The following is a 26,057-nucleotide window of genomic DNA, read 5'->3' as shown; positions in this document are numbered from 1 at the left end:
ATCCAGCGATCAACTAGCTCGGCTAGCCTAGTTTTACAACCCCATGCACAGACGGGGTTTTTTGTGTGTTCTCGCAGCCAGCAGCCAGCCACCCCTGCGAGGGGCCGAGAAAAAAATTGTGCACGTCCGCTCGAAAGTGCATGTTAAAAAAACGTGAATGTGCCGCGCGGGGGGAGACCCACATTTTTTCTATTTCACGTCTGGCGATGCATTGTCTGGCGCGCGCGGAGAAATAATCGATGAAATTTCTATTGCGTCAGCTGATATGTATAAAAAAACGCACGCACCCCCCGCGTAACCTTGAAAAGCGGTGAGTGTGCCGTGCCGGAGCTGCACATGGCAGGAAAGACAAAAACGATTGAGCGCGCGCTGTTTTTTTCAATGGGGGAGAGGACGAAATTATTGTCGTGTTTCGAAACACATTAATTGAGTTAGTAAAAAATCAAAATTTATCATTTCTTGACAAAATAATTGCGAAAAATTTCGACAAATTTTTTATAAATTTAAAGGTGATCAGTAGGGTTGTGCAAACCCGATTATCGATTATTTTTTTTCTTTTGCGTTTATGATGTCCAGACTATCAAATGAGTACGAAACATAAATTTTTAAGCATTTTAACAGATTTTCAAAATCGATTATTTCATCCAAACCAACTATTTTTCGATTATCACCCATTTAAAAAGCGATTATTGTCTGATTTTGAAAAAATGGGGATTTTCTCATTAATTTGTCGAAAACCGCTCAACGTGATTCAATGCTTTAAGCAGCAGAGAGGTTGCCAAAACCAATTTATTAAATAATTCTTGATTAATAGCATTTTTAAAAATTCTGAATTTTAACTGAGGTGCACTGCACGCCATTTCAGTTTTATTTAATTTACTGTGTAATTTTAAATTTTAATCTAATCAAATTTATTATGAAAAAATAGCATGAAATAGATTTTAATTGAATAAAAATTACTTGAACTGGGCGCAATGAACAAAATTTCACAATTATGAAATAAATTGCAAAATTCTGAAACGGGGAGCACTGCACCCCATTTCAGAATTTTTAATTTACTGCGTAATTTTAACATAATCAAAATTAATATGAAAAAAGAGGATCATAAATAGCTTTTAATTAAATAAAAACTACTGAAACTGGGCGCAATGAACAAAATTTCACAATTCTGAAATTGCAAAATTCTGCACCCATTTCATTTTTTTAAAATATACTGAGTAAAATTGAATAAAAGCGTTTTTTTTTAATTTCTTATCTTTTAAAAAAATCTCGGCTTAAATAATTGTTTGACAGACCTGATTTCATTATTGCTTTTATATAGTAGAAGTTAACTGTTGCTTAATTGAAAAACAATTAACATAAATAACAGCTTGCTAAAGCCAACAATGCAAAAATATTTTTAGCCTTTAGCAGATTGTTAAGTTCGACTTTAACTAACACTCAATCGATGATTTTTTAATGTATTTTGACCTAGCACTGCGACTTTGTTTAAAGCAAAGTCCCAGATTTTAACCTTTGAATGCCCGCAAAAATTGGATAGTCGGAGTTTTCTTAACTCTTTTGGAAAAAGTTTACGCAAAAAATTTCATCAAACTTCATCGACGCCTTGGACAACAATTTCCTGTGTTCAGATATTTTTGGCTCAGTTAAATTTATGATGTGATTATTGCCACATTTTGCCTATTTTATATTTTCGATATTTTTTTTAAATTCTTCCTGATTTTTGAAGTTGGCAACCATGGAAAAGTTGTTTAGCGTAATTTTTGTTACATTTTTTTACGTCGATCCAGGAAAAAGTTAACTTTGAGCCTTGTAAAATGGAAAATTTTAGGAATTTTGACCCAATATATTCTGGCGAATTTCGTCCATATCTGGGGAGCCACGCAAACAGCTGTCGATATTGTTTATAATTTAAATTGTTGCCCTGGAACAAACCATTGAGGCGGTAAGAAATTAAATTAAAAGGGGTAGAAAATATTTTTTCAAAAATTATTTTCATTTTTTATTAAAGCCGCCTGCTTAACAAAATCTTATACAAAAAAATATACGCATCAACAAAACTGTTTTACCTTTTCGCTGTTTATATTTAATTTTTGAACGGCCTTAAATTTTGTAAACAGTTCGTTCTTATCAGAATAGATTCATCAATTAACAAACAAAATTAATTAATATTTGATTGCCAACGACACGATTGCAGTTTGTCAAGGCTCAATGATATCTTCGCGGTTGAGGTTGCTGAGTAATATTGGCTTTGTTTCTAGTCCGAAACCTGATATGATGACGTTGACAATCGAAATTACAAATATGAGGGCCGTGCTAATGTCGTTGATCACTTCCGCCTTCCGCTGGTCGCGCTCCTTGTTGATGTTCAAGCCGCCCAGCAGGACAAAAAGTACGCCGACCAGCACCTGCGGGCAGGAAGGTCACCAGTGCAGTGTATAAAACAATCCCTTCCCTTGATTCTACAAGAAGGATTTAAATGCGATTTTATTTTTACTGATTCTAATTTTCTTTATTATGAATTCAAAATTAATCTAAAATATTTACACAAATTATGTAATCTCATTATTCTTTAGTTTCTAAAACTACCTTTTGGGCATTTTAACGCGTCAAAATAAGATAATTTGTCAAGGGAAGGGATCGATCTGTTAGACAGGGGCGGCGGGGTGCGTGGGCCTTGGGTTGAAAACCGCGATGAGCAGGTTGACGGCCGAGACGAGGAAGGCGCCGGACAGCGACAGGTAGTTGAGGCACAGAGCCGAACTCTTGTACTCCTGCTGGTGCAGCCTGCAGTCCCGCAGCATGTTGAGCGACAGAGCCAGGCACCCCATCACCACCTGCGTCCAACAACCAATCACCTTCCGCTTTTTGTCAAAAAGGTTTAACTTTTTTCTGTCCAGTTTTTTTGCACAGCCAGCGTGTAAAAAATGAAATAAAATAGTGTTTTCTACATTACTGCATTTTAACTCATTTTCCTAGCAAATACGCCAGTTGTAGAAGCCCTTAGTGTTCGAAGACGCCAACAGATGGCGCCACCGTATATTTTCGTAATAAATTTATTTTTAAGGCACTTCCGCTGCGATTTCAGACTCAATCCTGCTAATTGTGCATTCTTAATTTAATTTTCTTTCTTTTGACGTGCTGAAAACCAAAATCAGTCCAGTGATTCGCCATAGAAACGTTGGAAAATATTTTAAATTTTAAAAATTGGTTTTTCCTGATTCTACGGCGATTGGCTGAACCGATTTTGGTTTTCAGCACGTCAAAAGAAAGAAAATTAAGTAAAGAATGTACAGTAGCTGGATTTAGTCTGAAAATCGAAGCGAAAGTTAGTTAAAATTAAATTTATTACGAAAGTATACGGTGGCGCCACCTGTTGGCGGCTTCAAACACTAGGGTTTATGCAACTGGTGAATTACTAAAAATTTAATAACATATAAAATCTGCCTCTGTCTCTAACAAGTGAAAAATAAAATCAAACACAACTTAAAAATTGTATTTACCAAAAATACCAAATTTGAAACAAATGAAGTGTGTCGTTTCTCTTTGACTAAATGCCGTAAAAAATTATGTTTGAATTTCCAATTGCAGAAAGTGGATTTCATACTATTTGTAAAGGACGGTTGATTCCGGAAATTTCCGAGAATGCGGCTGGACAGTCTTTTTGTCAATTGTCCGACCAATTGCCAATTTCCAGCACTGTGTTCAAAAAATAAATAAAATAAAACTTCCTGGGTGGAATCGACCTGATTGCGTTGGACGAAAATAGAAAGAGAGCTATATTTACCTGAAGGATGATCGAGATTGAAATCAGCGTGACCATCAGAGTGTAAAACTCGTGCTGGTGTCCAACCTGCGGAGCAAACAGCCATTAAAAATCTGCTGTGTTGCTTTTCCTAATTGTAGTTTGGATAAAGTTTGAGAATTACGTGACGGAATCGCATTGCGTGATCTAACCTAATTGGGCAGAGGGCTTATTTCCAGAAAATCAATTATAAATATAAGGACTGCATTCATTGCTAATTATACCTGGAATTTGATGTAATTTATATATGTACTATACTCTCTTGTTACATAGGTTTCCGTGAATATTTAAATAGAGGCAAAAATGGAAAAATAAATCAAATCTGCTCCTTTTATATAAACTTTCTAACCCCTTTTAAAAGTTTTAATTTAAACCAAATTAGTAGAGAAAATAAAAATTATTATTTAGAAACGTTTTATGGTGTAATTTTTGTCAATTAATCTCTTCAGTATTTTTTGAGTCACCTAATTTAAATATAAAGATAAAACAAAAACAAAGATAAGGAAAATAATTGAATAAGTCCTTTCGTTTTACCGTTTCATTGTTTTCTCTCAACTTGAAACAAATATTTACGTTTGTTAATTTCCTAATTACGATGATTACCTGAAGGATGTATTTTAGCTGACTCGCATTTGCTGTGAGAAGGGCGATATCGAGCATGCCCTGCGCCAAGGTCTTCTTGCTGGCATACCTGTTGGCGTCAATTGTCCTGTGGACCTGCGAAAAAGAGGAAATAATAATAATCCTGTATCAAATGTTTGCCTCGTTTATTTGGGCGCCCTAGATAAGATAACAGAGTCAAATTGTGCCAGCCATGTGCTGCGGTGATGCAGCGAGTTTATTTTCCTTTTCAAATTTAATGCGGCCTTGCTGCACATTTTTTTCGCACGCTCGACGAGGAGGAGTGAAAGCGGAACAGAAGGGACTGATTGTGAGTCACTAGGCGTGAAAATGCAGGAATATGAAAGAAATAAAGAAATCCCGCAGACAGATTGTGTGTGTGTGTGAAACTTGATCCTACTTGATGGCTGAAGAGGCGCAATAAAATGCACAGAGACGATTTCGTTACTGCCAGGAATAATTTTTATTAAATTAAATTAATACCACACGATAAAAATATATTTTTTCAAATGCTTGTCTCTGAAACCAATCGCTTTTAATAACAATTCTAAATTGTATTGAATTTACTCTGCGAAATTCTGGATTTTTTTTACTTTAATTTAATGAAAATATTTTTTTTTAAGAGTTCAAAGGAGCTTAATATTTATGCCAATTAAATTTCTAAGAAAATCAGTTCCAATGTTTGCATGATAATTAATTAGTTTAGACAAGAGAAATCAAAATCAAGTGTATTTACTCGTCTGCAGTTTAATTTTACTAGAAATTTAACAAAATCTGAATGTGCATCGTTTTAATTTTTAATTATTTTCGCGAAAATTGCTGACCTTATGATTCTCCTTAAATTTTTACGTGATATTGAGGGTAGTTTTAAGCTGAAAAAAATTAAATGGGATATTTTTTAGTAAAAATAAATTAATGTCATACCCAAAAAATATTTTCCTCACGCAACGTTCAAGGAAATCAATTAAAACTATGAGGTCTGATGAACTAGATCAAAATATTCTCCCTGAGCAGTTATTTGCGAGATTGGAGGTCGATTGGACGCGATTTTTCAGCGTTGAATTTTTTAGGTGGCAGTCATATTTGCTTAAAGTACTTGTTAATAGATGGTGAAATTCCAAATTTGAAGCTCGGGAATGCGGGCGTTCCCTATTTTTTCGGTATCTCAAAAATACCCAAAAAAGGAATTATGTTAATGAACTCTAAACTGCAACTCTTGACTGCGTTGAGGTATCACGTTGAAATTTTCACTGCCGAACCTAGTTTTTAATCCTGAACAACTTTTGCATTTACAAAAAATTCGCAGGTCGAAGGTCAAGGTCACCTTTTGCGACCTTTTTTTGAAAATTCAAAATTAAGGGATGATAGCCCCCTACGATTTTTTTGGAGTTAAGGGCTGAAATGTAGCCCGTGAAATTCTGCACAAGCACACCAAGTTTCATAGGTGCAATCGCGATACTTTTGCTGCAATTTGAATTTGAAGTTTGAAAACCTGCTCGAGGCCGCTTGACCGCGCATGCACTCAGAGCGGCGAGTTCGCCTCTCGTTCGTCAAGTTGATTTTTTTCGCATTTCACTTGCTTAGAAACACCAAGAGGTCCTAGGGTAGACCAAGGAAGGTAGAAATCGACCTTCAGGGTCTGTCCCTGACGTGACCCTGAAATACAAAATTTCGAAAATTTCCAATTTCATCGAACTTGGTGTCTTTTCATAGGTTTTCACCACTGTACAGCTCAAATATAGAGCCAAAATTGCCGAATTACAATCCTGAAACCGGTTCTTGAAATAATTGTGGTAGCCATTCATCCAGACATGATGTGCAAAATGGTCAAAATTTTAAATTCTTAATTCTATCTATTTTGCACACATGAAGTTCATAATATGTGTTGATAATAAAGGATCTTTTGCTTAATACTATGAAAAAATGTTATTAAATGCACTGGCAAATAAGCTACTTTTAAAAACCAAATATTTTTGTTTCCTTTCTTTTTATAAAAAAATTAAACATGTAATTTAATTGTTATTTGCTCTAAATAAATTTTTTTAACTCTTTTTTAAAAACAGTCGTTAATTTTTAACACTCAATATGAACTCTGTGTGTACAAAACAGAAGAATCATATCATAAATTAAAGATTTCAAAATTTGACCATTTTGCACATCATGTCTGGATGAATGGCTAACACAATTACTTCAAGAACCGGTTTCAGGATTGTAATTCGGCAGTTTTGGCTCTATATTTGAGCTGTACAGTGGTGAAAACCTATGAAAAGACACCAAGTTCGATGAAATTGGAAATTTTCGAAATTTTGTATCTCAGGGTCACGTCAGGGACAGACCCTGAAGGTCGATTTCGACCTTCCTTGGTCTACCCTAGGCCCTCTTGGTGTTTCTAAGCAAGTGAAATGCGAAAAAAATCAACTTGAAGAACGAGAGGCGAACTCGCCGCTCTGAGTGCATGCGCGGTCAAGCGGCCTCGAGCAGGTTTTCAAACTTCAAATTCAAATTGCAGCAAAAGTATCGCGATTGCACCTATGAAACTTGGTGTGCTTGTGCAGAATTTCACGGGCTACATTTCAGCCCTTAACCCCAAAAAAATCGTAGGGGGCTATCATCCCTTAATTTTGAATTTTCAAAAAAAGGTCGCAAAAGGTGACCTTGACCTTCGACCTGCGAATTTTTTGTAAATGCAAAAGTTGTTCAGGATTAAAAACTAGGTTAGGCAGTGAAAATTTCAACGTGATACCTCAACGCAGTCAAGAGTTGCAGTTTAGAGTTCATTAACATAATTCCTTTTTTGGGTATTTTTGAGATACCGAAAAAATAGGGAACGCCCGCATTCCCGAGCTTCAAATTTGGAATTTCACCATCTATTAACAAGTACTTTAAGCAAATATGACTGCCACCTAAAAAATTCAACGCTGAAAAATCGCGTCCAATCGACCTCCAATCTCGCAAATAACTGCTCCCCTAATTTTTCAACTTACCACGGCAGCCATTTCAAAAATTCAACCCTTTCGTCAGACGATCATAGCAGAGGAGGAATTTCGAACGACCCAAATATCTGCGGTGTTCGTGCAAAAGCCTCCTCTGCTCGAGACTGAACAGGTGCGAGTGAGTATAAAAAATGTTTAACTGCACCCAGAGTGCATTTCTACGCGCGGCCCCCACGATTTACCATGGCGACGGCGGCGCCAAACATTAAAACAGCGATTCTATCGACACCAAAGGAGTGACCGACTGCCTGTTCATGTGTGTCAGTCAAGCTCTCAAAATAAAATAACGATTGTCACTACCCACCGCGACCTTGGCTTTCAAAACCAGTGAATCGATAAAATTGAATTTTTGTTAATTAAAATTTACATCTGAACGCACCACATCTTGGAATCTGGTTGGCATGGCCGAGCCCGCAGCCGCCTCCGCCGCCTCCGACCAGAGCGACGCGCCGTCTTCTTCCTGACTGACTGACAAGAAACCCTTTGCCGACGACGGCCGTGCTGCATGCGATAGCCGCGCGCGACTCAAACGGATTTGTCTAAAAACGCGAGTTCCGCCGCCGCCGTTTCTGGGTAACACACACTCTCCACTCTGCGACCGTGACTCGAATGCTGCGGTGCTCGTTGTTTGCATGATTCTTAATTTCGCTTTGCCGTGCACGCAGGAAGCATGGGTTTATTATTTTTTGTTATGTTCGACCGCACATCATGGCTATCTATTTATAATGCATTATCCATATCTGACATTGATATATGTGTGTCAGCCAGTCTTCTACAGTAAAAACCTCGTATTATAGTAATGAGTATTGCTAATTAGGCTAATTAGAGGCTTAGTCAATAAAGGGACAAATCTCTAAAAATATTAAAACGGTGTTTTAAATACATGCAGCCTACTTTTTAGCTCACAATTTTAGGCAAATAAATTGTAAAATTAATTATTTTTCGGTGTAGATATAGATATTTTGAAATTTACTAAAAATAAACTGCTCCTTGGAATATTACAGATTTGGAAACACAATTTAGTTGTTGCCATCATGGAAACAGGTAAAAAGGTTTAATTCCAAAATTATTTTCATGTAATGTCTCAGATTTTGGAGGAGAAAATTGGCGTAATGATCAAGCAAAATCAATAGCAATAATTGGTCTTTACAGGATTGTGTCATTAAAATGTTTTCAAAACAAAACTCATCCCTTTTTGAGGCATAACGGGACAATTTTGGAAAACTTTAAGACTCATCTCATCTCCTTTGTGGACAAATTTTTAAAAATATTTGGTGTGCTTTAAAGCAAGAGGATTTTGTAATACAGAAAATGAGCTTAAAATTGTTTGAAAGCTTTAGAGTGTTTTAATTAGAGATAATTTTAATGGCAAAAATTAACTACCAATCATTGTCAGGGTTGCAAAAAACCCGCATTTAAAAAATGCAGTGCACTGGTAAAATGCGTTTTTTTTCAATTTTTACCAGTTTCTTGCAGGCAATGTTTTCACCTTATTTTTCAATAATTTTCTAATTATTTGCTCATGACCTCGACTTGAAAAATTGTCAGAGATAAAGTTTTGGAGAAATTGAGGCAGCAAAATGGCAATTTAAAAGAAAATAACTGCACAGTGGAGGAAATTTTGAGCACTCCAACCGCAAATCTTAGATTTTCACAGAAGAAAAATAGAATAAATTCATTTCTTGCACTTCTTGCGCAAGAAATTGGTAAAAAATTGAGTGGTAAAAACCAGTGGTGAAAAAACCGGGTGGTAAGCAAATGCAACCCTGAACATTGTTACCCCTTTTGTAAAAAAAATAAGCTTGCCGAACCTTACTGTAAATTACCACACAATTTCACTATTATTTAAAAGTTAAAACAGCTTTTATTTAAATTTAATACAAAAGAATACAAATTTCATCGCTAAAAAGGATTTTTGCTCTTTCCAAATTGGTTTTGAAATATATCAATTTCAGGGGGTGGGCGGAAATCACCCCTAAACCCTTCAGCTGGTTGTGAGTCTACTGGTGAGCAGTTTTTGCAATTCTGATGGTCGTCAGAAATAATAAATTAAGAATTTCTCAAACAAACCAAAGATAATTTCAAAAGTTGCAAAATGTTGGTTAATCATAGCTTTATTCAAATTTTACAGGTCCGGAGGAATTTTAAAACCGAAAAACACAAAAGATTTAAAAATTCTTTGATTTTAGAAACATTGTCAAAATTAAAAAACCAAAAATTCAATCTAAAAAAGCTAATACAGTCAATATCATGACCAAATTTAATATTTTCCTTCAAAGCAATTTCAAATTTTTAACGATAAAAATGAAAAACAACTCACTCTCCGGCCTGGATTGTCTTCTCCCGCGCCATCGTCCATGGGGGTGACCGAGTTTCCATTTGCAACCCTGTTCAGCTCCATGTTAAGCAGCGATAGGTGATAAAAGTGATAATGAAAAATGCGCGAGTTGACGCCGCAGTCCTACATGTCCGATTCTCCGCGGGCGGGCGCCGAGTGCGGCTGCTTGACAAAGGAGCCTAGCACCGAGCCATCCGCCTTTATCCTGCTCTGGCGCACCACGAATTTTCGAGCAAACAAACAAACACTCTTCTGAAACCGCACAAGGTCTCGTCAGCGCGTTTTAATAGGACACGAAATTAAAATATGCATGCCGCGCCAGCCGCAGCGGCATCTCGTTTGTGGCCTCTCAACTCACGAATATTATTGTCTCCTTTTTGGATAGTGGTGCGCGTTGTTCGATTTTCTGGTATGTGCGACGCGCCCTTGAAGCGTTAACGTAATTTTGATTAAATTTCTCTGAAAATAATAACTCTTCTGCTTTGCGATTTTTTGACCAGCAATATTTTATACAAAAAACTCTTAAATTTTAATTAAAAATATTTTAATTCTGGAAAAACGGGAAAATGCCCTCGGAGAGAGCGCTGGACTTTTTGGCCGGATAAAACATTCACTTAACCTAAATTCTGCGAATAATGTCTAGTTTTGCAGTTGAATTATTTAATTTCCGTCTAGATCATATTCCCACAGGTTTGCAAAACTACAATCGTATAATGAAATTGAGAACGAATGCGCGCTTTTCCTATATGTTAATTATTATTCGTGGAAAGCTTATTTTTTCACTGCTGGAAAAATTAATTTCCTCTCGTTCTGCTATCTCCTGAACAATCAACAGACGTGGGAGAGAGATAAAAGCGCTCGTTTTGCTTCCGACACACGACTGATGTAAAATAGCATCGAGCAAAGCGAGATATGCGCTGCTTACAGGTAGTGAAAATCAAAAACATCAAACGCAGCCTCATGCTTTAGCCCCCGTACTTTTCAGGTTTGGCTCATTTTGCTAATAGCTTTGATAGCTATTGAATTCGAATTGGGAGAAGGCAGGATGACTAAGAAACCAGTTAAGAGGACGACTGCAGCCTTAAAAAACAAAAATAATGTCAAGTCGAAAGGGGTAAAATCCCCCGCCAAGCCAAAACCTGCAAACAAGAAAATGGCACATCCTAAGCATGTAAAAACCACTAAAAGAGCTGCTACCACCCTGAACCAGAAACGAGTTCAGCTAAACACGACTGCATCCAAGAAAAATGGGGCGGTGGACCAAACCACAAGCGCGAAAACCGATTTCAAAAGCTCAGCCAAGCCGATTACCATCAAGCAAACCACCAGAACGACGACAATAGACGTGGCCAAGCTTTTGAATGACCTCAAATCTTTCAATCAAGTTGAACCAAAGACAACCTTAGCAAAAACAACAACCCCCTCCGAGTCCACTAGCGTGAGTCCAAGCACCCCCAGCGTAGAGGAAGTTGGCCCAATCCTGACTATTCAGCAAACACTTCTTGTCAAAGAACCGACATTTCCCGATATTGGAGATTACAATTCCCAATTGATTCCTCAGTCTGAGGCTGGACAGTCAGTGCCGGCGTTGAAAGTTGCCGAACAGGGAATCGCACCTTTGGCAATCTCTGCTACATTTTTTGATGCTGCAGGCCAGGTTCCACTTGTAACGACAACTTCAACATACCCTTCGACCATAGAAACCAATTCACCCCCTGCAAGTTCAACCACGACAACAATTCCTACAACCGCAACAACTACTACGTTGACTTCACCAACAACTTCTGTTCAACCTTTGACAACCACAACACGTCCAACTACGACAACCACAACAACAACAACAACTATTTTGACTTCACCAACAACTACTGTTAAACCTTTGACAACCACAACAGCAACAACCACGACAACAACAATCCAAAGAGCCACAAGCAGTACCGCAAGGCCCGTAACAACGTCGAGAACGACAGTAAAAGCATCATTCCAGAAGCCTATGCTTGTCTTCGCAAAAATAGCACTCCCAATTGCAATGGTGGTCAGCGATACCACGACTTCCTCGACGTCGACCGTCGGATTTGATGCAAATAATAGTAGCATTGTTGAGTTCCCTAACGGAACAGAGTCGCCAACAGCACTTCTTGCATTTTCAACAAGCGTAGCAAACAGCACATCCGTAAAAACTGAACCGAATATGAATTTTTCAACTTCTCAAATCTTGACTACTGCAGCTCCTTGTGTTGATCCCTTTAATTATTAAACAGAGTTTAAAGCACCAGCAACATATTAAAAATGTTGTATAAATATTATATGAGATATGTACTCGTAACTCTTAAAATAAATTCCTAAAGAGTTTTGTTTTTAATAAAAACTAAATTATCGTTCTCATTTGAAAATTTTATCGGCACCTAAGCTTCCAGAACTACCAAAAGAACGTGTTGTTGTAATACATTTATTTTAAATCTATTTCCAAAAATATTTAGAGGTAAATTTATCACATCAAGTAGATTCCATGATAAGTAAGAGCACACTCTGCGTTAATAGCCGAAAGGGAGCGGGATCTATTTTTCTCTTGTGTTTTGTTGAGAAGGGAGTCAAGCTAGCGTGTTGTGCTGCAGCTGCAGATTTACTCCATCATCGTTCTTGAGTAATTGTGTGTTAACTGGTATCAAAAACTACAACTCGGTGGTTTTTTGGGTTTTCCAAAATATTTTACATTGTTTAATAACTCGATACACGTGAGATCACCATGTGACCAGCAGCTGATAGCCGAGCACAAATGTTTAGTGTGCTAAAAGAATCCCTAAAATGTGTTTTTTCCCTTATTGTTGGCAATTTTTGCAATCAATTCTAAAAGATGTTGTTCCATATTTATTTATTCAAACTTTTATTGTTTATAAGGCTCAAAATCGTCATTCACACACTGCCATATATAATTTGCAATGAAAATTCGGAAAATTCAGAGTCATACATAGAAATAGCAACTGCAAATAGACACGTTTTTATTAAATATTTTGTCGGCAAGAAAAACTCTATCACCATAAAATACAAACCATATTATCCAGATGTTAAAAATAATTTCTCCGAATGGAATAATTTGGTCATATTCTAGTATGGAAGTGGGCCACATATTACTTGGTTGCAGATGGTTCCTTTTCCATACAATCCAAATCCGGTGTCTTTCGACAAGTAAATTTGAGTTGAAGTCAATTCCTGGTTGCGATAAAATGTGTTGATGTCTGTGATCAATCCCGCTGGCAGCTTCATGAAGGTTGAGCACCAGCTGTCGGTGCCATCGCCATTGTCGAAAGTCGGTCCAATGTAAGCCCAGTAGCCTGCAGTTGCTGCAATATTGTTTGTTCCAGCTCCCAATTGATAAACTAAATCTCAACAGAATTTGTTACCTTGCCAGTCGCGCGTAAATGCGTTGTAATCCGCCAAGCTTTCGAAAATGGCAAGGTGGCTGCCAAGTTTGCAGCAGTAGTCTGCTTCAGCTTGAGCGTCGGACTGAATTTAAATAAAAATTATGTTTTTGATACGATTTACTGTTAGAATTACTTACAATTCCTGTCGGGAGAAATATTGTAAAGTAATTTTTGCCAGTCGAGATTTTCGTCATGTTTCCTCCTAGTGCTGAAATAAATGTTAGGCCTTCATTAAAATCTAGCTGTGAGCAGGAATTTCAGATAATTTATGTTCAGTAAACAAAATGTAGAGGTTCCTTTATTAAATTTTCTTAAAAAATTGCAATCTAAAAAGATAAAAAACTCTTGTGGATTTTCTATTACTAGAAATAAATGGAAATCAAATTGATCTTATTACTTGATCCCGTGTTTTTCAGCTCATCGATATTTGCTTGCTGCAAGAACAAACATTAATCAATCTTATTGAAAATGGGTCCCAAAACGAAAGATTACATTTGGTACACAACTTGCTGCTGGATACAGAGGACACACTCTCTCGGCGGTTCTGATTCCCCCTGTAACACTTACTAAATGCTGGCGAGTAAAAAGTTAAAAGATATAATTCTGCGTATATGAAAATTGTTTTAAAAGTCACAGCAAAGCCGTCTCCTTTGTTGACAGTGACGAGTCCTCTGGTAATTTCTGGTGCACTCATCTTGGCACACTGGAACATCATGGCCATCAGGTTGCATTCTTCAGGGGCCTCTGCAAAAAAAGTATGCACCCTGCTATTGTGTGTTAGCATAGTAAGCGTATACGAATGGAAGTGCAGGAATAATATTTTCCAAAGCTGTACTGCAAAGACAGTGCGTCGTCGACCGTCAAGTCCTCTAAGTCGCGCAAAATTTTATCCGTCGCCAGTAATCCGTTTATTATCTTATGCGGAATCAGATTTAATTTGAGTTTTAAAAGTGAACTCAAGAGATGTATTTACCACTTTTACTAATCTCCCGCAGCACCTAATATAACACTATACATGCAAAGCAGAAATTACGAGGTTTTATTTTTAATTTTCGGAGACGCACTTTTAGTTCGCGTCTTTGGTTTAAGACGTCGGCGTATGGATTCATGATAACTAAATTCACATCATCGTCTGTAATACCCCAAATTGCCGAGCAAGAGCGCTGAATTTGCGCTGATTTAAGGCCAGATTTAAAGGTCTGAAAGACACAATAACACAATCAAAAATTTTTTAAATAATATATATCACCTCGCAAAGAAACGGTTTTTGCTCTGTACAAGAGTCAGCGCCCAAATAGGTCTCACTCAAAGTTGAATTAGACAAATTGATGAAAATGCACTGATCGGCACTCTCGGAGGGCATTTTCCCGTTTTTCCAATTGGCTAGTTCTTGCTTGTTCAATTTACAGTTCGCTGAACACCAGAAGTGAGGGCCTGGACAGCCGCGGTTGGTGCCAGATGTCCAGAAATCCCTTCCGCATTGATCAGGGTAAGCTGTTGAGAGTTTAAAAGTGTGCAATTCATCATTGTTCGAAATAATATCTCATATTCTACCCGCTCTGGGATATTTCGCAACCATATTCGTAAGACAGCTCAATTCCTCAATAGACTCAATCGAGGCCAATTTCATTCCAAGGGCGCAGCAATATTTCCACGCGCCCAACCAATCCATCTAAAAATATAAATTTTAAAAATAATATTTAAATTTAAAATTTAAAATTCACAGCTGCAGCCGAAAACAGATATTCCTTGCCACAACCGACATTCCACTGGCCGTGAACAAATAGATCTGAAAGAGAAGCTCAATCTAATTTACGCTTAATTCAGAATCTTAATACTGACCGTTTATAATTCCGAGGGAGAAAGTCGATTCCTATAAGATTGTTAAAAAAGCCGCCCTTAAGAGTAAAACAAAACTTGCATTTTTAGTACACTCCATCGGACAGATTGGCTTGTTGCAGTCGGGCGTCATCAACACATCACCCTTAAAATTTCCAAGCTCTCAACAAATTCACTCACATATACAAAGTTCATTCTACCTGGCAAGCGATGACGTATTTGTGGCTGCAGTTCCGGTCTGACAAAAGAATACCGCTCGCATTTTTCGTCACTTGCAAGTGCAGACAATTCTCATCGGGCTGGGCGTTGTCTGGTTGCTCCGGAGCCCAGGAAAGCGAGTCGGGAAGGTTGACGGCTCCTGGGCACCAGGCCCACCTTCCCCAGGTGCCCATTGCGCGTCCCGCCGTCCAATAATTCCAGTTTTGCGTCCACATCAAATCTTTAGTGGTGTTGCTCAAACACTCAAAGTCGGACGCCGAGCTAAACGAGATCGGGTGCATTCCCAAACTGCAACAGAAGTCCCAACTCTGCTGCCAAGTGCCCTTTGAGAATTTATTTTTCTTAGGCAGAATCGGAATAAAAATTTAATTCTAACAATTGTACCAGAGAAAAGGTACATTTTGTCGCAAGCAAACGTCCACTTCCCATACGTTTCTCCATCTAAATATAATTAATTTTTGGGAAAGAAAATAAAATATAACATTATTTATTTATTTTCCAATAGCTCCCAAGAGCTATAATCGCTTTCATTCCTTATTTTTAATTGTTTATGGGAGTTTATAAAATAAAATCTCCATAATTCTTTTTTCAAGTTAAAATAAGATTTCTGTAGATTTCACGTGTTACCCTTAATATGCCCATTTGCGTCTAACAATGTGCTCTATATATACATTCGAAAATAAATTAATGGATATATACATAAATATAAATACGAAACATACGTCTTTGTTGCACTTAAGAGCGAGGCAAGAGTCTTGTACATCATCTTTTGGCTAGTTCAATAGTATTTGAATATATTAATTTTACCAATTAATCAAGTGTCTTTACCTCGCACAAAAAAGGAAACAATGAATTAGAATCTGATGTTTTTAAGACGGCAGCCCCGTTAAGCATGGACGTCGTGAGTCCCTTTTGAACTATTTCCAAACTGCTCATTTTCTGTATTATCGCGGGAAGGATGATTTCTCTTTTCGGGTTGCACCAGGCGAAACTCAAATCGTAATTTTGGCACGACATGTTTCCTTCGTTGGAGCCAATCGTCCAGACGGTAGAGTCGGTCCCAACATCTTTAAATCAATAAAACAATATTAAAAAGGAATAAAATTTAAACACGCACCCTGAAGCAATTTTTGAACAATATTCAATTTTAGAACGTCTTGCACAGAAATTAAATTCATATTGCGCAAGAAGCAGTTCTGGGCGGCATCAGCTTGGCTCGCTGCTGCTGATGAATACAGAAACGTCGCTCCATTTCTAACAATTAGCTTGCCTGAATAAAAAGTGCAGCAAATTTAGGAATCATCAAAGGCATAATTTTGTTGCTCTTACTCGTGCTGGCGCTGATCACTGATGTTGCGCCCTGAATAAATTTATTGCAAACTTGTGTAAAATTTATAGAATGGATATATAACGTTTTATTATTGAAGTGCTATTAAGATTCTCATATTTTTTAAATTCTTAAAAGGATTAATTGAAACCTGGTTTGCGGTGAAAGTGAAGTTTGCGCAACGAGACTGTTCGCAAGGTAGCTGTAAACCATTTTTTATTTATTTTAAATCATCCTTCTGCTAATAAATTTGATCCTACATTTGTTGGTTTAGCTGTCGTAGTTGTTGCTGTTGTCGTGGTGGTGGTGGTGGTGGTGGTAGTGGTTGTGGTTGTGGTTGATGTTGCAGCTGCTGTTGCGGTTGCGGTTGTGGTGATGGGTTTGGCTGTGGTGGTGGTGACCAAATTTGTCGTTATCGCTGCTATAGTCAAGGTTGTTGTCACTTCTGCAGCTGGTGAGGTGCTTGTAGGTGGATTAGTGGTTGATTCTGCTTTCGCCTGAGCTGTTTAATTCATTCAGACGTGTTCATCGTGGCTCATAAATTTAGTCGACATACAAGGTGTATTTTCCGCAATGAATTTAGTTGTGCCACTTTGGGAAATCGTGGTGGTTGTTAATTTCGATTTGGTAGTCTCCGATGACGTCATGCTTTGAGTAGAGGAAATTGTTACTGTTTCTATGGGAATTTGGTTTGGTTCAGAGGGGGTTGTATCTGATTCAGAGAGGGCCGTATTTGATTCGAAGACGGTTGTAGCAGACTCAGAAATAGCCGTGTTTTCATCAATACTACTGCTGAAAACTTTGCGTACAGTTGTTTTAAAACGGCCTCTGAAAATTGAAATAATTTAAAGTTTGCTGTATTCAAACGTTCATTCATACTGAGAGCTGGAAGTTTTAGGGCGAGTGGAGATCGTTTTCAAATCACTCGAATTTCGCGATGGTTTATGATTAAAAGATGCCGAACATTTTGCACCTCCACAACACTTGATTATTTGAATTCGTCTCGAGTGCTTCAGGTTTTCTAAACGTTTGACCAGTTTGTTTGTCAAAACCAAAAACCTTTTTTCAATACCTTACCTTTTGCACGTACACGTTTCCTCATTTGAACACTTCTACCGGCACAATGAACGAACTAAATTTTGAAATTTGGTTTATTAATTAACTGACAACATGCATCACAACATGATATATAGCATTTGATTAATTATAACGATTTATTAAACGCAACATGCGTGCAACACTAAATCTATACAATTAAATTTAAGCTGTCTCTCTCAAAGTCAATTTTCTTGCTTTTCGCTTTTGAATTCGATCTTTTTAACAGAAACTACATCTACAATCGTTATAAGGTTCATAATTAAACGTTGGATTGCTACAGAAAATTCAGATTCAGTTTCAGACACTCTTTTATTTTGTTAAGCCAAATATTTACAGGGGTGGCTCTTAAAATACGTCAGGCTGTTCAACATAATCACATCAAAATAATCAGAATCACAGAGATAAAAATTCGTCCAGGTCATAGAATTGGCGGTGCAAAACCAGCTGCTTGACTTTGGAGCTATCATCGATCATCGATTAGCTTAATTGAACTTGGAAGCGCGTTAAATAGTCTCGGTGTGATGCTCACTGGGTTTTGCACCGCCTGTTTCCAATTACATGGTTTAACGTGTACACGTCATTCTCACAACATGCGTTATATTCTTTATTACGAGTGGGTATACCGCCTTCATGTGGGACATCTCTACATTTTGGAAAATCTGCAGTGCACTTTTTGAGGAATTTCATACATTCAAGGATGTACAGGGAATAAACCGTCAGTAAATATGTCTATCAGGAAAGCCGATTCTCATTAATCAGAGTTTCAGTCTCACAGAATTCGGCACAAATTAAAGAGCAAAAGCATGGAAAATGTTTGTTGCCAATGCATAAACTCGTCCCTTAGGATTCAGTTAAAGCCTAAATTGACCTAAGAAAAGCACTGTATTTTTTTGAGAAAATTGGCTGGGAAGTTACCGTGCTTTCCACATGGTAATGGCTGTCTCCTTACTTGAAATCCGATTTAATTTCAAAACCAAGAGATTCCCCAATAAGTGGCAAACACCGTTGAACAGATCTCGACGAGAGGAATCGGAATATGCCAAGAAAATATGTTCGAGCACTGTACATTTTGGAGAAAATTGGCAAATTTTGAATTTTTACTGTAGGAGGTCCTTTTTTATAATTACAAATTATTGAACAAATTGTTTATCGATCAATTGTTTGTGGCATCCAACAATTCAAATAATTTTCAATTGTTGACCTGTGTCATTCCACTTTAACATTCCTTGATTCACAAAACATTTTATACACATCAGTCTCTGGTGAGTTAAATCTATTTTTAAGCCAGTTAAATACAAATTGGAGTCTTTTGTATTAATTTCATAAGTATAATAAGACCGATTATACTGAAAAATTCCAAGCACTTTCTTAAAAATAGCGAGTTTTAACTATTTCTAGGTTTTCTAAGTCATATTATACTAGTTAGATGTGGCCAGATAATTTAAATTCCATATGAGGCCGTTGGCGAGATTTTCCGGTCAAAGAGTTTAACCGCAGTGTCGATAGATTAGCCTATTCACATTTTTAATACTAGTTGCCATTTATATGAATAGCATTTTATCCATAAATTAATTGTACAAATCAAAACAAGGCTCACCTGATAATTCACAATTATTAGCACTGATATGATCGTCAAATGCATCAAAATCCTCATTTTGCCTTCTATGCTGTAAAAGAGCTGTCGATAAAACAGAGGTACAGGCTTCAGCATGAATAAGTGTGGAATATATGGAACTTCCTGTCATGTGTAACGAACTATTGACGTCGCACTATTTCCCCCATAATTTTCAAATCAGAACATGGACGTTGGAGAGTTCGCATTAAAATTTTTAACAAGTCAATATAATTAAAGAATTTAAAAATTTATTCAAATGCAATAAGAACAATCATTCTGTTCTAGAGAATAGTATAAATTTATAGAACAATGTTTTTGCTGCATTTTCCATCTTCTTCTAATTTACCGTCTCATCAAAATGCGTTCCAGAGGCAGAGCAACCAGGGTTCGCAAAAACCCACTGCATTGCAAAAAACTGTTTTTTGCGGGTTTTTCTGCAATTTTGCGCATTTTTCCGAAACACATGCATTCTTATGGAAAAAAAATATTCTCGTGATGGATGACCAAAAAAAGGTATTTTTCAAAATCACCAAAATCAGTATTAGAGCCACTGGTTACACTGACAATTTTAGACTCTTTTGGAGCGAAAATTGACTATATTCGGGTTAAATTCGGAAAATGCGGAAAACCCCAAAACTAGTGGGTTTTTCCAGCAGGTTTTTGGCGCAAAAAACCAGTGGTACATTTTTGCGCATTGCAAAATTGGCGAACCCTGAGAGCCACGCGTTCCTCTGTTGTATATGTCAAAGTGCAAAAGCTACGATTTCAGAAATAATTTGTATTATGAATCATCGCAAAAGTTACGTGACGAACAACACGCGAGCACCAGCGCCGTTTTAATTGCTTTTTGGTATACGGTCGACGCGGTCGACGGTGAGCCGCTGCAGTACGTCGACGAGCAAATCGGAGCAGCGGTCGGTCCACAATGGGATGTGCAAACGGATGGCGCGCGTGCCAAGGACGCTCGAGTGCTCGGCTTTATGGCCAGCATCCTGCGGGACTGCTCCCAGAGAGTCCAGAGGATGCCTACCTGTCCTTATTGAAGTCCACTCAACCACGGAGGAAAATGGAAAAGGGCGAAAATTTTGCCAGTCAACATGCATAAAATAAAAGACTGTGTCTAATTACAGTTGTTTGTTTGACACCGAAGTTTTATCTTATTTTTATGGCAGAGTGGGAACAATAATTTTGAGTTCTTTTATAAGAAATGTTCTAATTAAATATTGATAATATCTTTTAATATTCATTGCAAAAACTTCCGCAAAAATAAAAAACGCAAAATTTAGGGTTTTAAATAATAATAACTGTTCTGCGCGGATGAGTTTGGCACACTAAACATTTATTTGTGCTCGGCTATCTGCGTGTCAAGCGAGACCAGCGGCTATAGGCACATATTATGAGCTTACGTATATAAAGTAAACGATTTAAAATATTTTGGGAACCCCAAAAATCCATAAAATTGTTTTTGATAACACACAAATAACCAGGCCTAAGAATCTCCCAGAGAGCTTCCTAAATTTGCAGTGCAGTGTTCCATGCAGTTGATTGCACTTTATGTAACAATCTCGAAATTTACCAGTTTATTTTCCACGAAAACTGATGATAAACGGTACCTGAAAATCTGGGGTTCAAAGCGTTTAGTGTTTTTAATGATTTATTCATAAATAAAAAATTATCTAAAGAAAATTTTGCATAGCAAAGTTGAAAAAGGCAGAAATCAATGGCTGCGAAATTTGTTTGCAAAACCCAGGAGACACTAGCCGCAAAAAAAACCGAATTATTCCCACGCCCAGCCCTGCAAATAACACTCCAGAACGATTGGAGGAAATATTTTGGAAATGTACATTTTAATTTGTACTTCTTATTACGTCCTGCGGCGAACTCCATTTTTCCAAGCATTAAACAATCTATCTTGGACTTTGGAGAATTTCCTGGACTGCAACTTATCCACGTTTGCCCGTAATCGTGCTGGGTCGTGTCCGCAAAGAAGAAGTTTTCGAAAAACACACATTTTTATGGAAAGAAACCCTCTCACCGATTTTTAAACTAGAGACAAATGCCGAAAATGTTACTATCGCCGTCCCAAACAGTCCTCTGACTGCTCAGCTCACTCAGTTTGGAACTAAAATCATACTAAAATCCGCAGCTGCAGCACCACACGCTATATAGCTGCTTGACTCCATATTCTCAGCAAAAACAATGAGAATAATAAGACCCATTGCACTCCATTTCGGCCATTTATACAAAGGAATCTACTTTTTTACTTTTATAATTTTTAATATTCAGAACAAACCCCGAATTTTCGTCGTTTTAGCTGGGAAAATTGCGTATAAGATATCGATTTTTGTGATAATATTTTCAAAACCTTTCCGAGCTGACTATCAATAAATGTCACTGGGAAAAAGTTTCCAGTCAAAACCGATTTTAGTATGATTGGTGTGTAATTTTTACATAATTTAGGAAGTTATATTGATTTTAAATTATTACAACACGTTCTCTTTTTGGCTTCTGGAGGCCTAAATAGTCGCCTAAATTAATTTTAAAAAATAGAGATTATCTTTAGTTTTAATTAAACCATATTTTAATACACGATATTTTCATTATTTGTATGCGCTTAAAACTTCTATGTTATATAATTATTTAGGAAGAAAGGGAAATACCAAAAATACTTTTCAAACATCTACATAGCTGATTTTTATTACTAAAAATAGCTCACGAGAAGTTTGAAGCTCTGCAATCGGGCAACAATATCAATTCGACAGTGAAAATTTGGATATTTGTAGAAATATGCGCAATTTTACCGCGACCTGGACGAATACATAATCTTTATTAATCTTGAATAAAGAATGACATGAACTGCTCACAATCAGTCACGCATCATAGCAAAGGTCGTCGGCTGGGTAGATTGTATAGCAGAAATTGTTAGGGTGTTCTGAACAGTTCTGGACCATGATGTGAGCCCGCGCTCGCGCTGCCTGGATGGTGGGCGTGGTCACTTTCCATCCCTACACTCCGCCGTCCGCCAGATGATCGTGTGGATGTAAACAAAACAAGAACTGTGCGGAGTACGCGTTTATTCCGTGAATTCGACTTTGAAATGCGTTTTCTTGCATTTCAAAATGCGGGAATGACATCAAAGAATCTTTTCTATGACCTTGGGTGATTTTACGATCGCGTCAGGTTTCGTATTTTCCGACCTTTCGCTCTCTTCTGCACCATGGCCATGGCGCTTGTGAAACAAATCGCTCCCAACTCCTGGCTACGGTATGAATTCAATTAAGCTAGGTCCATTAAATTATTTGATGGTTTACTATAGATTCTGCGCGTGGGAGGTTGCAAGAAAGTCGAGAAACAAGCCTCATTTCAACCCTGAGCTGTCCAGAATCTTTTGTGAGCTCGTCAGGAGAGTTGACAGCGATTTAGTAATTTTGTAAATTGGATGCGCTGGTGGTAAATATTTAAATCATCTTCCTATTATTGCATTTTTAACACTCTAATTAGTCCAGGTGCCAATCTCGCCGCGTTATCTTCCAACAGCGAGCTGCTGATGCTGGACATCAACCCCTTCTGCGAGAGCAGTACCTCAGGAAAACCCTAGAGAAATCTCATCTAACGCTGAAGCAGTTCATTAATTTGCGGCTCGGCAGAAAAATCTCGCAGGTGCCGAGTTGCAGCGTGGATGTGGTCGTCCTTGAACGAGTCCAAGGCACTGAAGGAGATCTTCAGGGTTCTGAAACACGTGAGAATAATAATTGGTTTAATGAGGAAGGTGACTGATTACATATTTTTCAACTCAGAACGGTAAATTGGTTTTCGAGGAACACGTTTTGTCTGATGGGAGCTTGTGGAGACTCATCCAGAACTTCTTGTCTCTCAACAGGTAAAAGACAAGTTGACTGTTAACTTAAGATATATTTTTAAAATTAAAAACAACATAACAATTAGCTTGCGCCCCTATGGGCACTTTGGGCAACTGTCCGCTGACGAAAAAACTCAAATAGAAGCGACGGCGCCGGTAAATACGCAAAAAAACAGTCTGGGGTCTTATATCAGGTCCCGCGACCTGAGGAAGGTTGGTGACAGGCAAGGGTATGAAATAATAATCGCTGAGTATCGCCAAATGTGCTCGAAAGTACTGATAAAATGGATAAAATCATTAAAAACCGGCCTTAAAATGATCTCAGGTCGTGGAGTACCCTGCAAAAGGTCGTTAGGGTACCGCAGATTAAAGCCCCGTCCGAGACCTGTCCGATGAGGGGTCGTGGTTAATGATCGGACGAACGGCCGAATTTTAACAAAAATAAAACTATTTTTGGCCGCAATGTCGCTAAGCCAAAAAATAAAAAAATCAATTTTAATTTTTCTATGGGCGCGAAAAGTCTGAAAATTAGTTTCCAGACTGGAAGAGGTCCTGTGCGTGCGATGGAGTCGATAATATCCCTTTAATTGTGCTGAATTAGGAAGAATCGCGAATTTTGAATTTCCCATGTTTATGGAGTAAGTGCGAAAACTGCGAAAATCACGTTTTTCAAAGCTCAAAGTCTATCTCCTCCAAGGATTTTGATCAGATCGGCTCTTAGTTCGTCTTAAAATGATTTCGCGTTGATTGAGGATCCATATTTGTCCTGCAAGGGGAATATGGCTGGCGGAAGTAATTGAAAATTTCGACTTTTTCGAAAATTAGAAGAAAATAACTCATAAAAATTCTAAAAATGGTCTGATTTTGAAAGACCACACATGGCTGGACGTGCCCCACCAAGGGGCGTCGATCGGTACAATAATCGGTACCATCCGGCCCATAGGGCCCTGTCTGGGCCCCAAAAACCAAATTTTGAAATGTCAGAAATTGCGTTTTTTTCGACTTTAAAAATTAATAACTCAGCTCCTATGGGTCGTAGAGTAAAAAAAAACAAAGTGTTTAAGACTCCGTAAAATTCTGCGTCTTTTAGGCCCGTCTAACGGTGCTGAAGTATAAATATTTATTTTTTTTATTTGCCTATGGGCCGGATTTTGACTACTCGACACGCCGTTCCGCGTTGCCACGCGTCGATTTCTCGGGTTTTGCGCCGAAATACGCAGCTTTGCCGATTTTAATACGAGGAACGAGTTAAGTCAAATGGTATTTTTAAGTGTTGAGGATGAATTCCGTTTTTATTTTTCAATTTTTCAGTCTTGAGAAATGTGTTTTCTTGCATGGTGATCAAAATAAAATTAAACCAGTTGTTCATCCTATTTTCCAGGATATCGTCAACTCTATTTTTTGGCTGCAGGTCGAACAAGGATATTTGAAGCCATCGAGAAGGACGGCTTCCCAAACTTGAGCGTGAAGAGGAAAAAGCCGAGAAACTCGTTAGTAGGCCGTCGTGGAAACAGCTGATTGGGAGCCATGGAGGAGTTTTTCAATTTTGGGAACGATCTTCTTGAATGCGACAAGCAGCAAGTTGAAATGGCAGCCCCGCAATTCACGCCTCTCTATTTCTCTCCCAAAGACTGTGATGGTACAAGCAGTACGCCGACTTTCTGTATTTTAAGGGCGAGTACAGCGCTGCCTTGCGCGCGTACCGAGAATTGAGGCACGTGTACCAGGGCAATTTGTTCATGGCAAAGAGTGTGCAGGAAAGTAAAGCCTGGTGTTTGGCCAAGTTAGGTCGCACAAATGAAGCCAGAGCTGTCGCGCAGCTATTGGTTGATCAGGCAAACACCTATAGGAGAGCAAACGTGGCATCGAATATTTCCTGGAAAAGATAAAATGTCATTCCGAAACATTGGTGATTAGGGATTGACAAAAAATTAAAATTCTCGATAAAAATCATGACTAACACGAAACAACACCGGCTGCATTCCTTGGTTTTAATATTCAGATTTTAATGATGTCAAAAAGGAAATAACAAGCTGCTGGACTTCCGTCATAAGTTGCTTTACAGCAATCGCTTAAAAACCTTGATCAGTTGGCAACCAAATCACTTCTGAACATGCAGATATTGACGATCTTCCTTCTAAATATCCTGGTAATATTCAATTTCATGTTTATCTCTTAAAATTGTGCGCGCTGATTGTTAACAAATAATTGCTCTAGTCATGTTTTGCGTGTGAACATATTAAAGATAAAATTGCAAAAATCTAGTTCTGGATTTTAAAATTTATGGAAACCTGGAAATGTATTTGTATTTGATGATTTGACTATTAGATTTCTATAGGTTATTACAGATCTGATTTTTGAAAAAGATTTATTTTTTTAACATTAGGATCTTGAAACCAAAATGATTTTAGAATTATTTTTGACTTAGAATAAGTCCCTCAAAATCAAAAGAAATTTTCTATCGCCATAGTGATACAAATTATTTTTAATTTTCGTAGTTTTTCGACCTGAACAGTGCAGTAGAGTCTCCTAAAGCGTCAAGAAAGAGCGCCCGCAGACAAATCATATTAAAATGCTGTGGAAACAAATCATGCATCAACCCAGGAGCAAAATTAAAGCAAAACGTCACCGAGAGGTTGAAAACATCGTTGATCAAAAATTCCCACCCACAAATAAAAGAGTAAAAATGTCGATAGGATGAACTTTAAACCTAAAGTTATTTAAATATCAGAGCTCAACAAAGGAAACAAATATTACCATCAGCAGCAAAAATATTGAAGAGCTACAATCAGAACCTTATTCAACAACAGCATTGTAAGATCACCAATTTGTTTCAAATTCGAGAGGAGAATACCAAGTTATTAAATTCTCAAACGGGGAAATATGAATATATCACGATTTTATTGTTGTTCTTTGAAATT

The 26,057-nt window shown here is 37.7% G+C and overlaps 2 protein-coding genes and 1 long non-coding RNA gene across 7 annotated transcripts; 1 reads left to right on the top strand and 2 right to left on the bottom strand.

The window, feature by feature from the left end:
- Window positions 1-1,975: 1,975 nt before the first annotated feature.
- Window positions 1,976-9,970, bottom strand: LOC135940468 (ninjurin-1-like). Of its 4 annotated transcripts, XR_010574870.1 has the most exons (5): window positions 7,799-7,934; window positions 4,409-4,522; window positions 3,788-3,853; window positions 2,590-2,837; window positions 2,271-2,408 (listed from the first exon to the last, which is right to left on the bottom strand). XR_010574870.1 is itself a non-coding variant. In XM_065485366.1 (4 exons), the coding sequence occupies exons 1-4, from the start codon at window positions 9,818-9,820 to the stop codon at window positions 2,202-2,204; spliced, it is 468 nt and encodes a 155-aa protein (XP_065341438.1). In that variant the 5' UTR covers window positions 9,821-9,970; the 3' UTR covers window positions 1,976-2,201. The 4 variants fall into 4 exon arrangements, 3 of the variants coding, with proteins under 3 accessions (XP_065341438.1, XP_065341437.1, XP_065341439.1); XM_065485366.1 differs by lacking the exons at window positions 2,590-2,837; window positions 7,799-7,934 and adding an exon at window positions 9,740-9,970 and having other exon boundaries at window positions 1,976-2,408; XM_065485365.1 differs by lacking the exon at window positions 2,590-2,837 and having other exon boundaries at window positions 1,976-2,408.
- A 2,670-nt stretch (window positions 9,971-12,640) lies between these two features.
- Window positions 12,641-19,363, bottom strand: LOC135940875 (uncharacterized). Its single transcript, XM_065485971.1, has 27 exons — window positions 19,260-19,363; window positions 17,642-17,696; window positions 17,444-17,585; window positions 17,121-17,392; window positions 16,825-17,066; window positions 16,716-16,766; window positions 16,567-16,597; window positions 16,355-16,507; window positions 16,066-16,304; window positions 15,960-16,010; window positions 15,865-15,898; window positions 15,614-15,678; window positions 15,219-15,560; window positions 15,101-15,163; window positions 15,022-15,052; window positions 14,904-14,968; window positions 14,734-14,851; window positions 14,429-14,673; window positions 14,244-14,378; window positions 14,153-14,188; window positions 13,977-14,094; window positions 13,814-13,923; window positions 13,672-13,752; window positions 13,577-13,613; window positions 13,317-13,387; window positions 13,159-13,261; window positions 12,641-13,098 (listed from the first exon to the last, which is right to left on the bottom strand). Exons 1-27 carry the CDS (start codon window positions 19,314-19,316, stop codon window positions 12,863-12,865), a joined length of 3,183 nt encoding a protein of 1,060 aa, XP_065342043.1. The 5' UTR covers window positions 19,317-19,363; the 3' UTR covers window positions 12,641-12,862.
- A 2,951-nt stretch (window positions 19,364-22,314) lies between these two features.
- LOC135939594 (uncharacterized) lies at window positions 22,315-25,362 on the top strand. 2 transcript variants are annotated; one of them, XR_010574763.1, is made up of 5 exons: window positions 22,315-22,541; window positions 22,594-22,727; window positions 22,784-23,016; window positions 23,075-23,157; window positions 24,518-25,362. It is a non-coding gene; the product is annotated as an uncharacterized LOC135939594 (long non-coding RNA). The 2 variants fall into 2 exon arrangements; XR_010574762.1 differs by having other exon boundaries at window positions 22,779-23,016.
- Window positions 25,363-26,057: the final 695 nt, after the last annotated feature.

Source organism: Cloeon dipterum, chromosome 3, assembly GCF_949628265.1.
Source record: "Cloeon dipterum chromosome 3, ieCloDipt1.1, whole genome shotgun sequence".
NCBI lineage: Eukaryota > Metazoa > Arthropoda > Insecta > Ephemeroptera > Baetidae > Cloeon > Cloeon dipterum.
The sequence above is the reverse complement of the archived record's forward strand: the minus strand, read 5'-3'. Positions and strand labels throughout refer to the sequence as shown.

Coding starts and splice junctions, on each gene's coding strand:
- LOC135940468 (XM_065485366.1), bottom strand. CDS start 9,820: ATGGAGCTGAACAGGGTTGCAAATGGAAACTCGGTCACCCCCATGGAC. Junction 3,854..4,408: donor AGCTAAAATACATCCTTCAG/GTAATCATCGTA, acceptor TTTGCTCCGCAG/GTTGGACACCAGCACGAGTT. Junction 2,409..3,787: donor CAATCTCGATCATCCTTCAG/GTAAATATAGCT, acceptor TCCTGCCCGCAG/GTGCTGGTCGGCGTACTTTT.
- LOC135940875 (XM_065485971.1), bottom strand. CDS start 19,316: ATGAGGATTTTGATGCATTTGACGATCATATCAGTGCTAATAATTGTG. Junction 15,561..15,613: donor ACCTTTTCTCTGGTACAATT/GTTAGAATTAAA, acceptor AAATTCTCAAAG/GGCACTTGGCAGCAGAGTTG. Junction 13,924..13,976: donor TTATTCCTGCACTTCCATTC/GTATACGCTTAC, acceptor CTTTTTTTGCAG/AGGCCCCTGAAGAATGCAAC.